At 50.7% G+C, this 17,619-nt stretch overlaps 1 protein-coding gene across 1 annotated transcript in view; it reads left to right on the forward strand.

Moving 5' to 3' along the window:
* The first annotated feature begins 135 nt into the window (after positions 1 to 135).
* Positions 136 to 17,619, forward strand: part of SNTB2 (syntrophin beta 2) — a 54,469-nt gene continuing 36,985 nt past the window's right edge. The window contains exon 1 of the mRNA XM_075008742.1: positions 136 to 639. Within this exon, the coding sequence (XP_074864843.1) occupies positions 174 to 639 (466 nt within the window). The 5' untranslated portion in view covers positions 136 to 173. The remainder of the gene's footprint in view (positions 640 to 17,619) is intronic.

Raw genomic sequence — 17,619 nt, forward strand, 5'->3', positions numbered from 1 at the left:
TCAACCCCCCGCGGGCACGCCCCTGCCGCTCTCCACCAATCGCGCGCTGCCCCCGCCTCCCGCCGGCAGGAGCGCCGCCCCTCGGCCAATGGCGGCGCCGGCCCGCCTCTCGCCGGCGGGCGGAGGGAGCGGGCGGCTCGCTGGGCCGGGCTGCCGGCGGGAGGCCGCGCGGGATGGCGGTGTGGACGCGCGCCGCCAAGGCGGGGCTGCTGGAGCTGCTGCTGCGGGAGCGCTGGGTGCGGGTGGCGGCGGAGCTGAGCGGCGAGGCGCTGAGCCTCACCTCGGAGCCGCCCCCCGAGCCCGCGGGGCCGCCCAACGGGCTGGCCAACGGCGCCGAGCGCGGCCCCGAGCCCCGCCCGCTCTCGCCGCCCGCGGCCGAGCCGGCGCCGCCGGGCGTGCGGCGGGTGCGGGTGGTGAAGGCCGAGGCGGGCGGGCTGGGCATCAGCATCAAGGGCGGCCGCGAGAACCGCATGCCCGTGCTCATCTCCCGCATCTTCCCGGGGCTGGCGGCCGAGCGCTGCGGCGCGCTGCGCCTGGGGGACGCCATCCTCTCGGTGAACGGCACCGACCTGCGCGACGCCACCCACGACGAGGCCGTGCAGGCGCTGAAGCGGGCCGGCCGCGAGGTGCTGCTGGAAGGTACCGGCGCGGCGCTCCCCCCCCGGCCTGCTGCCGGCTCCGGACGGGGCAGGATCCCGGGGGGGACGGTCTCCCCGTCCGGCAGGCGTGGGCCGCCGCTGCGCGCATCCCGAAAGTTGGGCCGCTAGGGCTGTACAGCGCCGCGCACGCTGGGGCCCCCGGCCGGCCGGCCGGCATCTCCCGGCGCCGCTGTCAGGCGGGTGCAGTAACGCACCGTCAGTGGGTGCGCGGGCTCCGGCGTCGGCAGAGCGGTGGGAACCCGCGGGGCGGCTGGGTGCGTGTTGGGGTGGCAGGGCCGGGTTCCCGCGGAGTTAGATGCTTGGCTGGTCCCACAGAATCTTGCTTTCCTGCAACTGCTCCTTCGTCCCCTGCTCCTAGGCCGGGGAGCCGTTCGCAGGTGCGGCTCTGCCGGCAGGAGAGGCGACCTGTTAGTGCCTGAAAACCAGCTCTTCCAGGCTGGCTTCCTGGGTGGCCCTAAAGGGAGCAGCTCTATCACATGCAGCTTTCCTTCATGTCCATTTCAAACCTCCTGCTCTGGGCCACTTGCCCTGGCTGGGTTCTCCCTGCAGGAGCCGAGCTGTGGGGACCCCCACTGCAGCTTCTCCAAGGCGGATGGCTCTAGGGCCCCGAGAGAGCCTGAGAAAGGAGTGAAAGGTCCCTGTTTCATTGTGTGTCATCTTGCAGTAGCCCGGCCTTTGAGGTCCACATTCAAGCCTAGGTAGCGAGTGGAAACTTGTTTCTATTTTGAGCATCTCCTGTGATGAATGGTGTTTGTATTCCCACGGGTGAAATATGCGGTAGTGGGTGTGTGAGTCCAGGCCTGACTTGTCTGGTTTTGGGAAATTCATGATAATTACCCTGGGGGCCACAAACTGCAAGTGAAGATGTGATTTGTCTCCTCCCTTCCTTCCTTAGGGGACTCCTTCCCTGCTTGGCTCAGTGCTAGCAACAACATCTGCTGGCTTCAAAGCCCCTGCCCGTGGTGAAAGCTGTTGTGCAATTCTGATGCTCAAGGCTCTTGTTGTGGCTTTGCCTCCAGTAGAGATACTGCCACTGAGGTGCAGTTGCTCACTGGGGGCAGCCTGTGCACTTGAGCATTTGTGGTTGGAAGTCCCATACCTGAGGGCCTGCAACTGAGACTGCAGCTGTACAGCCTATCCACAAGTGGTTGAGCAGTAAGGTTTGTGCATGATGTGCTCCAAAGCCACTCGAACAGGCTCAATCTGTATGCTGGGCTGCAAAGCAACAGGCCACGGTTTTCTGTTTGCAGGGAGGTGACAGCACCCGCCCAGCTCTTCAGAAGAGCCCTCCTTTAAGTAGGGGCCTATGCTGATGTGTTGGTTTTGTGGGAATAAGTCTTCTCCCTAAAACGGCTTAAAACATTCATGAAGGAAAGCAAATTGCAGCCATAGGTGACGGGTTTGAATTTGGGTCTGCAGATTTACTAGAATCAAACAGCTGATGGCTTGTGTGTGGATAGCATTCTGGAAAGAATGTGACCTCTGGGGCCCACAGCCTGGGGCTGGGGGTTGGAAAGAGCGGTCTGGAAGAAGCTGGGATGGCTTCACACTGAAGTGTATGAGCTTGACCCCTGAACCTTCTGGCTCTGATAGAATGCTTATTTGTCAGTAGTCTTTTTTTTAATGAAAGTTCTTGCAAAGCCTCTACAAGCTGGTGTAAAGAATATGATGGGAGAGGTGCTGGTGACTGGAGGCAGATCCAGAGGGTCTTAAAAGAGGAATTTAGTTGTGGAAGCCTGAAATATGCAGCAGCCTGACCCACTGTTGGTGAGGATGGGGCAAAGATTATTTGGAAGATTACATTAGTAAGAAAATCATAAAGCTACATTCAGGAGAGTAAAAGATAGTGTGGGGTCTGTTTTTTCATTATTATGGCTGTACAGTACACTTCTGTATCGGGCAGAATTTGTTTAACACTGTGAAAGGATTTGATTTTTGCCAAAGGTAAAATGTGGTCCAGGATTGCTGCTCCTTTGGAAAGCTTTTTCTTTGAAGTCTTCCTACTTTGGTATGGCACTATTGGTATTTTTAGAGTGTTGTGTTTTTTATTTATTTCACAACTTTATCATTAAAAGGAGTTGAGAGCATAAATTATCTGCGTGTCTAGGGAGTGACCCCGTCATTAGTAATCTGTGGCAGCAAGCAGAGGAAACTGAGTGGTTTCACTTCAAAACCAAATAGAAAAATAGAACTTACTTTGCAAGATGCATCAGGAAGGCAGACAGAGAAACCTTGATTTCTGGAGAGGTGGTTCCATTTTAAGACCTACTATGCCTTCATTGAGTTGTCAGACAGCTGCAGAGCCCTGGAAGAACACCAGGAGCACGTCTTCCTTTCTACTGCCTTACTGACTTCCATGGGCTGCCATTTCTCAGTGACATTTATGATTCCAGTGAGATCTGATGTCTGAAGCTGCCAGTGGAGCTTACTTTTAAAGTCCATCGGTGGCTATTAACCATGATTATCAGGGATTCAGTCCCATGTTCTGTGTGTCCCTAAACCTCCAACTGTACAAGATGGGCTGGGCTGGGTCACTAGAAATTGCTCTGTTCCGTTCATTCCTTATGGAGCACCTGGCGCTGTTGGAAGGTAGAACACTGAGCTAGAGGGGCCATCCATTGGTGTAACCCAGCATGGCTGTGCATAATTGTGCTCTGACAGCTGGCCGCCAGAATGGGTGGGTTTGCAGTGTAGCTGCTGCCTCTGGAATCTGCCAGTTTGCAGTAGGCAGAGGCTAGATGTACTAGAATTAGAACTGCTTTCTAAATTCTTCCTGTGCTCATGGGCCTGATTACAAGGTACCTGCTTCCAGTGGCTGCTGCTAACAATTATGTTAACCTTTAAGTCCAAAAGGTGCTGATGTGTCCTGAGTCAGCAGTGGAAGGCTTGGCTCTATTGAACTTCTGGGTTTGCAGACTGGGCTAGAAATCTCATGAGATTTTGGTGGGAGATTTTCAGCACTTCTTGGGCCTGTCTGTCCTAGGGCTTCTCTTTGGGGTTGCCTTTGTACCAGAGCAGCATGCTCCAGAGCTTCGGTAGTAATGAATGGTGTAAAAATGATCAATATGACAAGAGGCTGTATAGTGTTCTTCCATGCAAAGCAAATATGACTGCAGTACTACCATTGTTTGGCACACTCAGACAAGACACAGAAAATAATCCAGCCTTTCAAGAGCTTGAACAAGTAATTCTCTGTGGATGGTCAGTGCTTTGGGACTGCCAAGATAAAATTGCCGGGTACAATGGGATTCAATTCAAAGGTCACAGTGTCATAATACCCCCCACTATCAGGCTGGAAATACTGATCTTAATGCCCTGACTCCCATTGGGGTGCAGGTAAGAACTACCCGTAGGCTGTAGTTGGGTGCACTCCTGGGGCATTGGCAGCGTAGGCGCAGGTTCCCATCTTGGCATACGTTTTCTTTTTCCATGCTGTCCATAAATGTCAGTTAGGGTCCTGGCTTGAGAACAAATGCATTTTCAGATACAGCAGTAAACAAACAAAATCAAAACAAAAAGCAGTCAAGTAGCACTTTAAAGACTAGCAAAATGGTTTATTAGGTGAGCTTTCGTGGGACAGACCCACTTCTTCAGACCATAGCCAGACCAGAACAGACTCAATATTTAAGGCACAGAGAACCGAAAACAGTAAGCAAGGAGGACAAATCAGAAAAAGATAATCAAGGTGAGCAAATCAGAGTGTGGAGGGGTGGGGGGCAAGATCAAGAATTAGATTGAGTTAAGTATGCAGATGAGCCCCTATAGTGACTCAGAAAGTTCACATCACGATTTAAACCATGTGTTAATGTTCCGAATTTGAATATAAATGTCAGTTCGTCCACTTCCCTTTCTACAAAGGAGCAATAATTTCTTTTCAGTAACACACATACCTTGAGGTCATTGACAGAATGCCCCATTCCATTAAAATGTTGACTAACTGGTTTGTGGATCGGCAGTGTTTTGATGTCTGTTTTGTGCCCGTTGACCCTTTGTCTAAGGGAGTTAGAAGTCTGTCCAATATACAAAGCATCTGGGCATTGTTGACACATGATGGCATATATGATGTTAGTAGAGGAGCATGAGAGAGTGCCCATGATTCTGTGAGTAACCTGGTTGGGTCCAGTGATGGTATTTCCAGAGAAGATATGTGGACAAAGCTGGCAGCGGGCTTTGTTGCAGGGAAAGGTTCCAGGACTGGTGTCGAGTGTTATATGATGTATACCGAGGCCCTGTTCGGCCTGAACCGCATTAGGATTGGTGACCTAGAGTAAAAATGGCATCAGCAATATTCCTGAACCCTTGTCTGAATTTCATAGGGCCTCAGTAGTGATGTTGCTGGGCTGCCAGAGCTATAGCGTGAGGGGATCCAGTTGGTGCCCAAATGTCATGAAGGCTAGAGCTTCCAGAGTATGCTGATTCGCTCTGGCTCAGCTGTAACCTGACAACTGGAGTCTTTGGGACCTCTAGAGGGAAAGTCAGTGTTGTGCTGTGGTGGCTGGGAGAAGATTTCACACCACTCCACTGGCTGCAATCACAGTTAGTGTTTTTAACAAAGTAGAAATGCACTTGCCACTTAAACACTCTTAATGGCTTTACATTTAAGCTGATGGGGCTGCTGTCTAGCCTCTCTCTATTGAATGAGGAGCAGCAGTTCTTATGTGCCAGACTAAATGTTTCTCCTCCCTCTGCTTCACCTTTCACTCCTTTTTTTTTGTAAGGTTACTTTTGATCCTCTTGTACAGAAGAACAGATGACTGTACTTCTGTAGAAGTTTGCACTGAACGTCGCCTAAGTCATAAGAGACACAGCTTGGAGATACCAGATCTCAAAAGACAGCCTCCATCACTCTACAGTCTGGAATTTTCTTACAAGATGCTTCTTCCTTTCCAGAGAGGGTTATTCTATTAGTTCCTTAGCTGTGCATTATCTAGTGAGCCTTTCAGACATGGCTCATGCGAGAGCACCTTTGGGGTTTGTCAGCATGTTCACATAACAAGAGCCAGAGGGCACTCAGTGAAATGAGTAGGCATTGGATTTAAAGCACGCATAGGGTAGCAGTGCTTCGTCACACAGCACGCAGTCATCCTGTCGAATTCATTGCTAGGTGATGTTTTGCAGGCCAAAAATGTAACCGTGTTCCAAAAAGAACGTCAATGGAGAATGGGTCTATCAATAGCTTCTGTACAGAAGGGTCAAAGAGGCAGCCGCGTGTCCCCAAATCACTACATGCCAGAAGCTGGGACTAGATGACTGGATGGATAAATTGAGATTGTCCTGCTCTGTAAATTCCCTCTGAAGCATCTTGCACTGGCCGGTCCTAGACAGGATATTGGGGTAGCTGGGCCATACTTCTGATCCAGTATGGTCGTTCTGATGTTCCAGCATCTATTATGCAGAGGCCTCATGAGATGTGGGCAAAGGGCCGTTAATGTGAGGACTGGATGTCTGGCCCAGTCGGTCAGCTCCTCGGGCTTCTCTGCACAGAGCCCTGCTGAAATGACCTTCTATAGAAAAGCCCCTGTAATACACTAACAGAGAGGAAGCCGTGCTGGTCTATACACTATCAAAACAAAAAGCAGTCAAATAGCACTTTAAAGACTAGCGGAATAGTTTATTAGGTGATGAGCTTTCGTGGGACAGACCCACTTCTTCAGACCAGAACAGACTCAATATTTTGGTTCTCTGTGTCTTAAATATTGGGTCTGTTCTGGTCTGGCTATGGTCTGAAGAAGTGGGTCTGTCCCACGAAAGCTCACCTAGTAAACTATTTTGCTAGTCTTTGAAGTGCTACTTGACTGCTTTTTGTTGTAATACACTAGTTAGAGAAGTGGTAGAATTTGTGCAGTCATATTATTTGGGGGCAAGACTCTATCCTTCGCTGAACCAAGCACCTTGTGCTGGCATATGATTACAGACGGGCACGGAACTGCTTTGTAACAGCTAAAGCTGGTAACTGCTGCAAGATGCACTGACGGGCAAGGAGACACCAGCTAGAAATGCACAGCAAGTGTGTGGGTGTTGCACTGCTTCTCACGCTGGGCAACGCTCGCAGGGCATGAGGCACATGTGCAGCATGTTGCTTGTGCCTCTGCTGTTCAGTTAGCTGAGCTGCTTATTTCTGTGAGGTTCGTCTCCCCCCCACCCCCAGAACTCCCTGCAAAGAAACTGGGACTGTGTCTAATGCACTGTTTGCTGAGCTGGGGGGGTGGGAAGCTTCCTCATGTTAATTCTAAAGCAGGCTCCCGAGAGTTCAGAGCAAAACTTGCGGGCAATGGGGCAGGTTAAAGCTCAGCCTGTGTGGCTCAGAGGAAGGCGAGTTGCAAGATCAGTTCAATCGAGGTGAAATTCTGCACGTTCCACAGCTTTCCCTGTCCAGGCCTTTCCGCTTTGCAGGCAGCTCCCAGGATTCTCTATGGAGGACATAGTGGGGAATGAGCTGTAGTCTTCCGAAGACGTGTTGGCAGGAGGGCTGCTGGGGGAGGTAATGGCTTGTCTTTGCTGAGGCATTGGCTCAGGGTGTAACGCAGGTGCTCCTAACCAGACTCCTGCGCACACCCACAAAGCTAGCTGTGCTGCTGATACTAACACTGGCGTGGGTCTCAGACGCTTCATGCCATTCATCCAACAGTTCCCGCCTTGTGAAGCTGCAGGGTTGTGTTGCTCTGTAAGGTGGGCTAACGTGAGCTGGGACTGTTTTACAAGGTGTGTTCTTGATCCTGAGGAGTTCAGTAGCAGGGAAGACACAGAAGCTCTGCCACTAACTCGGGCTGTGGGCAGTGTAGTTGTGGCTTTGTTGGACCCAGAACATTAGAGAGTTTGTCTCTAGCTCAGATTAGCAGCTTGAATCCAACCTTGGACTTCTCTGTAGGCTTTAACTCCACCTTCTAAGCTGAGTGAAAAGCAGAGTTGGCAGCCTTCACTGCATGGACAGCAGGCAGAGCCCACCTTAAGGAAAGGAGGGGAGTGCCTCCTGTGGCTGGAGCCCCAAAACCTCCTGCCTCCTTCAGCCCTGCCCAGTGGAGCCGTGAGCACCCACTGTAAAGCGCTGAGACAGCTACAGCCATGACTCCCCTCCTCAGACCCCAGGTTGCCCCAAGGAAAAGTATCTCTCTTGTCCAGAAGACACACTTGCTATGTCCTAGGCAAGGTGAGGAACAGGTACGTGCTGCTCAGCTTGCTGGGTGTGGCACTAATCTCCCTGCACTTCTGGATGAACCCAGGAACCTGAGTAGGAACCACCTCTTCAGATGCCCCAGAACCTGCCTGGGGCATAATAAATCAGCTCCCCCAGCCCCACAGTTGGGGATCCTGCAGCCATGGCAGCAGAGCACCCCTGGCCTATTATAACTGTTCCCTCGGCTTCACTGCTTTCAAGCAAGTGGAGGGCACTCTCTTTCCAGTGAACGCTTACCCTGCCTCACTCCTCCCCTTCCCCTGCAGGCTGTGCGTTGGCCTATCTTCCCAGAAGGTCGGTCTCCTCTTTGACCATTACTCCTGTGTGTCCCTGGTGACCTGGCTGCTGTGCTCGTTCTGAGGCCTGGTCCCTGATGGGTCTCCAGGCATGGGAAGGTGCTGGGAGATCGGTGCACTTTGCAGCACACCAAATCAAAAGCAAAATGTCACTCAAGGCACTGGTTCCTCGTTGTTCTAGCTCTTGGCTAGTCTGGTCTCTGCCTTTTCTAGATGTCTCTACCTATGAGTGGAGGGCATGGTGCAGGAGCTTGGGGTGCTAATAGCTACTGCTTTGAGGCGATGCAACAGCAAGAGCTGTGTAGTGTCAGCCTGTTCCCCAGGAAGATTAGGCCTTGTTAGTGCACAGAGCTGCAGATACACTAGAATTCTCCCATTTTCTCCTGGTTTCTGCAGCTTTGATCACTGACGGCATCTAGTCAATTAAGCACGACAAACATTCTAAGGAATCTTAAAGTGCGGGGGTGAGGTTCAGAGGCTCCTCCTTGCAGGCTGTGGCAGTACCGAAAAGTGGCACTGAGAGTTCTCTACACTTTATCTCCTAGACGTGTTTCCTGTCTGTCAGAGCCACAAGCCAAGGCCCCCCAACCATGCTGCCCAGAGAGTAACATGCAGTTTCCCCAAAGGGTTCTGCAGCTGATACGGCTTTAGCTATTCACAGAGAGGTGGCTGTGTTAGTCTGTATCTTCGCAAAACAAAGAAGCAGTTCTGTAGCAGTTTAAAAACTGACAAAATAATATATTGGGTGATGAGCTTGTGTGGGACAGATCCACTTCGGATTGGAAAATTCTGATAGTTGCTTTGTTTTCATTTAACAGAAAGATGGGACATCACATGCTCCAACATTTATAGACGAGCCCTTACATACAGCCGCATCTGCTCTAATACTAAAGACAGAGAGCAAAAACTTCTAGATTTCTACCAGGCATTTGTAAAACTTAATTACCCACTGGGAGAAGGAAAGAAATGGGTTGACAGAGCCAGATGAATGCCCGGAAGCCAGCTACTTCTGGATAGGCCCAAGAAGGTTATAACAGAACGCCACTTGCCATCACCCGTAGCTCCCACATCAAACCCCCCCAGCACGTTATTGACAATCTATAGCCTGTAGTGGAACATGATGCTATGTTCTCAGCCCCTGGGTGAGAGACTTGTCCTTTTCTTTGGACCACCCAACCTTGCGAAGATTCTCACGAGCAACCTCACACCACACCACAGACATACTAATCCTGAAACTTTCCCTGCAACGAACCCTGTTGCCAATTCTGTCCACATATTGATATTGGAGACACCACCACTGGACCTAACCAGGTCGGTTATATGATCGGGGCTCATATTCCTGTACTTCCACCAATGTGATACATGCCATCAGTTGCCAGCAGTGCCCCTCTGTGTATATTGGGCAGTCAGTTCTTCAAAGAATGAACGGACCACAAATCAGACATTAGGATACACACAAACCTGTCAGTGAGTGTTTCAGTGGAACAGGCAGCAGCATTCAGGATTTGAAAGCCTGCATTCTAAAACAAACACTTTAACGCCAATTACAAAGGGAGACATCACAACTGGAGTTCATTCTCAAATTCAATAGTTTATACCTTGGACTCAACAAAGGTGTCAATTATTTTATGTATTACAAGGATAGTTTCCCCATCTTGATATTCATAGTGATCACAGGCTGCCCACTTAACTTCACAGATGTTTGCAGTAAGTAATTTTCTTCCCCCGCCTTTTATATAGCTGATTCATCTGTTTTTATTTCATTTTTTCTTACTGTTAAATGAAAACAGACTAAGAGAATTTGAGAATTTCCAGATCTGAAGAAGTGGGTCTGCCCCACGAAAGCTCATCACCTCCTATATCGCTTTGTTAGTCTTTGAAGTGCTACAGGACAGCTTTTTTGTGTTGCTTCAGCTAGGTCAGTCAGCGGGCTGTCTTAAACAAACTGCCTTGATGCGCCTCTTCCCCCCCTAGTTTCCTAGCTACTGAGGCTCTGTATCTTCCGCTGTGTATATAAAGCTGTGTTTTAATCACCTTGCCAAAATCTTCCTGGTTCCCTGCGGTGCTAACTGTTACTGTCCTGTGTGCTTGTGTGCCATCTTGTTAATTAGTGGCTGGATGGCATGCCCACTCATGTAGTTTTCCAGCAGATGCGTGTTTGGCCTAGAGCCACTGTTGAAACACTGCAGTTATTGCTGCGATTTGGCAAGCGAGTCTGCATAAGGCCTAGTTCTTTTTCTTAAAGCTGGTTAACAGTCAACTTGGTGTCTGAATAAGTGTAGCACTCCATGTTGCGGGGACGACCTGCAGCGCCACCCTTTTAAGCCATGGTGTGGCTTGGTTTAATGATGTCACTGCGTACCAATGTGAACAGGACTTGTGAAAATCTGCTCCCTAGGCAGCCGTTGGGAGATAACTGGCTCTTGGGGTGGTGGCAGCATTTCAGCTGGAAGGGTGTTGTACATATTTGATTCAGGGCTTGGTAATTGGAATGAAGTAACGAACAAAGGTGGGTCTGGCTCAGCAGCAGACTTTACAGACCCGACCCCCCCCCGCATCTGACAGGGGCAGAACATTGTTTAGGCGGGCACATTTTAATAGCTGGGGATGAATGAACCCCGTAGCGCTGACTGGTGGAGTTAAGGGTCCTCATCAAGCGCTGTGAGAGAGGGAAGATTAAGTTTCTTGTATACTTGGTGCAAGTCTCAACCCTAAGGAAGCTTCCATTGCATCAGGGGGCAGAGCAAACCTTGGTTTCAAAACACGTGCCCACTTCCCCATTTGTTCAGCTTTCTTAGTTCCCAGGCAATGAACTTTAAGCTGGAGCTGAATTTGGCAGAGCACAGTGGTAACTTGCAAATGGTGAATCCTGCAGGAGAACCGTAGCCACACCAGGCGAACGGGAGAAACCCAAGCCATTCAGCATTAAAGTTCAATTTTAAGAAGCCCGAACACTTGCCAGCACAGAAATGCACAATTAGAATGTCCCCAGACCCTATCTCTTTCTCAGGTGACTCCCGTGTCTCCTTTGTCGTTTTCAAAGCTAGGGCCCAGATCCTGAGAACCCCTTACTCAGACAAGTAATAGTGTTACAGGATCAGGGTCCTTGTTATAAGGTGGATTTTGGGATCAGGCTCTTCTGAAGGAGTTCAGAGTTTCCTGTGAAATTCAGACTGCACCTGCGGATGCCTTGAAGAAGTCAGTGTCTTGTTGCAGGGTCCGTACTGTGGCATCTTCCCACTTTCCTACTGTCCCTTCACATGACTGTTTTGAACAACCATTGATTCTTTTAAGTTCTGAGAGCTGTATCTATAAAGACCCTTCTGCAGACTGTGACTAGTGGGTGTGAGGCTTTGTCATTGCACTAGCCTTGTTCCTTTTGAGCAATTGCTCTACTTGCCTGGTCGGGTCAGGCCAGGCCAGGCAGCGTTGTGTGTGGATGCACTAGCTCAGGAACGAGGTGCTTAACAAGGTGGATGCCTGGTGCGTGCCTGCATTCCTATAGTGTGGTAGCGCCTAGAGGCTGCATAGTGACAGAGGGGTAGCTGCATTAGTCTGCATTCTAACAAAACAGCAGCCATGTAGCACTTTAAAGACCAACAAGATGATTTATTAGGTGATGAGCTTTCGTGGAACAGACCCACATCAGTTAGGGATTGAGGTCCTGGGGGCTACGCTACAGCAGCAGGGACTCTACGTGTACTTTGCCCTTCAACACAAATGTGTGGAGTTGCTTCTCTTTCCCATATGATCTGAAACCATCACGATGGCCAAGCCTGGGGCCTGACTTCAGTTATTTTCACTTCCACAGGCGTGATGGCATTTCTGGCTCAGAGCTGACTGGTTGCGCTCACCACAGTGCACCTCTAAAATGGCAGCTGCAGCTGGATAGGGTCAGACTAGTTGGCGCAAGGGAGCGCCCACGGTAGGTTGGAATTAGAGCAGGTAATGTGACTGGAGAAGGGCATGAAGCCCCTGAAACAGGGTTTATCTCTCTTACATCGTTCCCTTTGAAAGCCAAGTAAAAAGAACGCGTTTCTCTTCGTGTGGGTAGGTTAAGTGTGCGTAGGAGGGAGGAGTAAGTCATTGGGCTGCCAGCCATTTTTGTTCCCAGCTGACAGCAGAGGCACTGCTGAATGCCTGTGTCCGAGAGTTTAGCAGGTGAGTAGTTTGTGTCTTCCAAGCCTTCCACCAGCCCTGCTGCAGACCCACTCTCCTGCAAGCAGACCGTCTGCAGGTCGTTAAGCTCAGACTACATGCCACAAGGCAGCACCCTTCTTTTGCGCTGCCATGGTGAGACAGCAAGCTCTCGTGAGCGACAGCGGAACAGAGCAGCCTCTGGCTTTTGCAGCTTTCTATAGCATGGCAGTAAGCTCTCTCAGGGTCTCCTGTGGGGGTCTGCTGCTCACCAGCACTTCCCAATTATCGTTAGTCAACATCAACTGCTACGGACAATGCAGAGCACGTATCTTCTCGCTCTTTCCCTCCCTGGTGACGTTTCCTCTGCGAGGGTAAGACTGTTGTGCTGAGCCTTGCTGAACTGCTTCCCACTCTAACTTCTTTGGAGCAGATGCTGGCTGCAGGTCTGATATTCCCTGGGGAGCAGTGGGTTAATGTTTGACTAGCCCCAGGAGTAGGAGGAGGCAAGGGGAGCATATGTGGCAAAATGGTCCACTCTCTTTAATCAGAGCGCAGGGCATCTGTTCTTATCACCGACTGTAAGTCCAAAATGTTTTGCCCAGGTGTCCAGCCAGCATGTTAGGGCGAGAGAAGCGCAGTTTCTCTGCAGAATCCTGGACTTTCCCTGAGAAATGCCTCTATCTTGAAATGTCTCCCACATGTTTGGATCCTCCATCTGGGTTCTTGTTATCACATTCCTGTTTACAATCACCGTTGCAGCTTACAGTGCAGCTGGCGCCCTGCAGTTCCTCTAGGCCATGACCCACGATGTTTGAATAGTTCCATGTGTTCCTACTCTGGGAGCAGTTCATAACACCAGGTCTTTTAGAGTAGTTGTCTCATGAATTTTTACCTTGGAAGAGCTTAGTTGGTAGACAGCAATAGCCAGCCTAGTGCCTGAGTGCTGCAGACATTTTGATGGGTTTGTTAAGTAGCTGTTTAATAGGTTTTATGTCACATCAAGTTATGGTCGTTGGTTCAGTGTAGCTCTACTTGACTAGTGGTGGGGGGGGCTCTGGGTCACTGGTTTCCTTCTTTTTTTTTCTCCTTGTCCCATTGGCTAATCCCCTTTCCAAAACGCTACCAGCAATGTACTGTCCTCCAAGTTAGAAAAGCAGCACTGTGCAAAGCTCTCTGAAATGTTCCCTCTGTTAGTTAAAAATCCATCCAGCCTTGGCAAATCTTCCTTCATTTATGCTGCAAAAATAACCTTGTGGAAAAGCTGTGGTGGTAAACCAGATTGCTCCAGGGTGTGTGGTTGGGTAGGTGGCTAGGAAAAAGCCTGTTCTTACTGTGTCTGTTGAGTCACCTAGCAAAGTTAAAACATTGGTGTTTAGTGCTGTTACAGCCAGGCCCTTGTTATGCAGACTCGCTTTTTGCCTTTGACTTGCTATAATTATTTTACCGGGGGTGTATTTATAGTGTAGAGATGAGCCGTAGTGTATTAATCTGAAGCTCGCTTGCTCACGATGAAGACAACTTTGTATTTTTTCCTCTCCTGGTTAGGAATTCTGCGTACTCTTTTCGTGGCAACTTGTTCTTAGTACAGTTTCCATCCAGGTAGGTCATGAATTTTTAAGATCTGAAAGAACCATTGATTTGGGGCTGTTTTCATGTCCCAAGCAGAGATGAGATTAAGCCAGTGCAATGCTCTGTCAAGGAGACAGCAGGCCAGGCTGCTCTGCTGCAAGAGAAGGTGCCGCCCCTCATGGGGCATTCTGCAAGCTGCCCCACTAAGCAGGTGGCAGCCAAGCAGGTTAAAGTCTGGATGGGGGCACACCCCTGCTACTGGTTTGGGGCTGTCCCAGCCACAAGCCGCTTACCCCGCGCCATTTTGGGAGGCAGGGGGAGCTGCAGCATCTAACTGCACTGTGCTGCTCCTCTTCCCGTGAGGATCACGCGTGTATTGCTGTCGCTCCTGGCTGCCGGGGGAGAGGCAGAGGGGTACTTCCCCCTGTGCATCCCCCTCGCTCCCTGATCATCAGAAGGGGAGGAGGAGCAGCAGCAACCGAGCCACCTCCCCCTAGCCCGACCCCCCTCTCCCCAAATGGCACACTTGCCTCCCCCCACACTCGCACCTACACCCCAGCGACCTGCTCCCAGTCCCTTGCACTCTCATACTCCCTGCTGTGAGCCCCACACTCAGCCGCCAGCCCTCAACGCCAGTCCTAACTCCTGTAACCACTCAGTCGCCACCCCCTGCCCTGAGACCCCCACCCCACACTTCAGTTGCTTTCAGGTACTGTGATAACACCCCTCTATCCCTCTGCCCTGAGGTGTCCCCCCCCCGCCTGGGGGAGGGGGGCAACAGGACAGTACCAGTAAGAATTTCAATTACTTTCACCCCAGCTCCCAAGCAAAATACATTTTAGTATCAGGGAAACAAGCTGCTAGGTTGTATTCACTTCCTTGAGTTCAATAGTTTGTCTACTGAATGGTAACCAGCAGGGACAAAACTGGAGCCTGGATTTGGGGATCCAACTGTTAAGGTCAGCAGCAGCCTCCAGCCGTCAGACGTGCTGGGTTTTTCCTCTTCTGGGAACTGAAGATGTGAAGTGCTAGAAAGCACACTTCTGCAAACACCACATTAATCCACAGGGCCAGAATCCTTCTCGGAGGCCCAAATGTGTGGGTGTGGACGAGGTGCATGAACAAGGAATGCTGGCCCAACCTCAGCGGAAGGGACCTTTCTAGCTGTGATTCTTGTATCCCTTCGGGTCTCTCTCAAAAAATACTGTCCAGCTTTTGAAAGGGATGGTGACAAGCTCAAGGACTCTGCTTCTTTCACCCAATAACTGGTCGTGTTACACTGCCCCCAGATTCTATACAGCATCACAGGAACCTTACAAAACTCGTGGTCTGTTAGATGCCTTTTCAAATTCTACGTTTATTGAGCCTCTTCAGCTAATAGCTGGGAAGAGAGCAGCAGTTTTGGAAGCACCAGATTTCCTGGTGCCATGGAGATGTCAGTTGCTAAGGCTTGACCCATCACTGACATGGGTTTTCAGTTATGAAATTCAGTTCTAGATCTTTTCAGAATGTCAACATAAATCTTTAAGTTCTAAATGGGCTTGGTTGGCCTTCTCAGTAAACACAGTTTCAGATTCACCTTCCTGCACCTGGTCTAGCCTGACCGAGGCTTCCCCAGCTGGGTGAGCTGCACTTGGCACAATCCAAGGTGGTGAAGTTCTGGCTGTGCATATGCTTTGCTGCCATGTTCGTAGCAGCCTTTGAGGCTATCGGACCAGGTTAGTTTCACATGCTCAGAATCATTGAAGGCTCAGCAGTCACAGATTTTCCTTTACAAACAATCAAGCCTTTAATCTTTCCTTGAAAGCTGGGGTGGGGTGTAAATGACTCACTTGTGTCCTACGTGTAGGATAATTTTGGTGATATTTAACTTCCTGACTGCATTGGAAAGCAGCTTGGAACAAAGGTGCTAACATCCATATCTGGTGGCCAGCTGTATCACAGGCCCCTTTGTGGAGTGCTGTGTTAGTCCTCCACCTCGCAGGGCTCACCCATGCCCGGCAGGGAGGGGAAGTTTAAGGTGCATGGAGCTGCTGTTCTGGGATAAGCACTCCTGCCTGAGGGAGGCTAATATTGACTCTGGTTTGCTGCCCTCAGCAAGGGCAAGCTTCTCCTCACTGCACGGACCTCCATCCAGCTGTGCTGCTCCGATGAAGCAATCTGGTTGAAACACAGGACTGAAGGAAAGGGGGGTTAGGGGGCATTGATCTGAACCTCAGATACCCGGGTGAGACTTCCTGCATGGCTGTGGCTCCTTTGCCATGCTAGCGTTACGCCCCCACTGCTCTGACAACTAAACAGCCTTCAGCTGTGAAGCACGGGGCCCAAAGAGGTGGGCCTGGCTAGCCATGTCTCTGCACCTGCCACAGGCAGAGACTGGATTCAGAGGAGCAGTTGGCTGCATTAGTGCTGCTTCTCCCTCTCGTACTGTGCCGGCTGTGTAAGGGGATGCTACAGTTCAGCGTTAACCCTCTGGTGACAGACCTTCTTCTTCCTTGCCAGTTGAAAACATTCCCTTTTGGAAGGCAGCTTGGGCCAGAACCACCTGCTGATCTAGCCCTGTGAGAGCCTGTCTGTCTTACCCTGCCATGGGGTGATGTGCTAGAGCCCAGGTGTCGATGAGCGGTACTGCAGAATGGAAGCTGCTGGCAGCTGCCTGCCCATCGTGTGCCCTTAGAATGCAGGCAGGGAATAGCCGGCAGCTCTGGGGCCTGTTTTGAAGAGTTCTCCTGTCTGGGAAGCCTCCGGAGAGGCTGAAGGGGCTTGGCTTTAATGTCCCCGTTGGCACTGAGGAGCCTGACAAGAGCTGCCCCCGCTGGTGCTGAATTCATCAGTGTCGGAGCTTGCGCTGAGCCCATGGCCTGATGTGGTGACTGAGTGCCCCCCATCTTCTGGCCCCATGGCTGATGGAGACTCCTGACAACCTGCTGCACTGTGCATTGTGACAGCTGAAGGTGAGTGTGGCCTTGGGAAGAGGGAGCAGATCAGACCTGTGTCAGGAGAGGGAGGGAGTGTGGCTGATCAGCATAGGCAGGGCTAACAGTAACCATGGAACGGGAACAAGGCAAGGGAATGAGGAGTGGGGATCAGAGGGAGCTATGGCCACGGGTTTGAGTGGGGAGGATGAGTGGAGCAGTGTGAGCAATGCTGAGGCAAAATCTTCAGAAGGTTGGAGACCTCCTGGATGCTGAGGCAGGTGAATGAGAAGTAGATGGTGTCCTGGCCTAAAATCCCTGTACACAGAGAGACTAATGGACTTGTCCGTGAAGCAGGGCTTCTGAGGTAGAGGCACTAAGAATCCTTACAGGTGTTGGTTTGGACTACTGCATACCTGCTTGCATGGAACATGCTGGTAAATGACACACCTCAAAGCTGTAGATGCCCTTGTCTACTGGCATTTGAAACTTGATCACTTTGAGACTAAACCTTGGCCAACAGGCTTAGACCAAGAGGTGAAATAATCTATTAATCAGCTTTGCCAGTTTGGGATCACGTCCTTTTACTGAGCGTACAAAGAAACTGCTCTGCAAAGGCACAGTGTGTTCTCCTGACACATCTAGTGCAAAGGGCTGGCGGCACAGCTCCAAGGCTGCTGCCTGTACCTGCTCAGGTGGAAGACGGCACTGAAAAGTCCTAGGCTCTTAATGTTGTGTCTTCTCCCTACGCCTTAAGCAGTCCCATTGGGATACTCGCATAGCAGAGGGCATTATATCAAAAGCTTGTTCATTCTTTGAGAAGATGCTGGTGATCTTGGACAAAGGGCAGAAATAAATTGTAAACT

This window comes from Carettochelys insculpta, chromosome 14 (assembly GCF_033958435.1).
Source record: "Carettochelys insculpta isolate YL-2023 chromosome 14, ASM3395843v1, whole genome shotgun sequence".
Classification (NCBI taxonomy): domain Eukaryota; kingdom Metazoa; phylum Chordata; order Testudines; family Carettochelyidae; genus Carettochelys; species Carettochelys insculpta.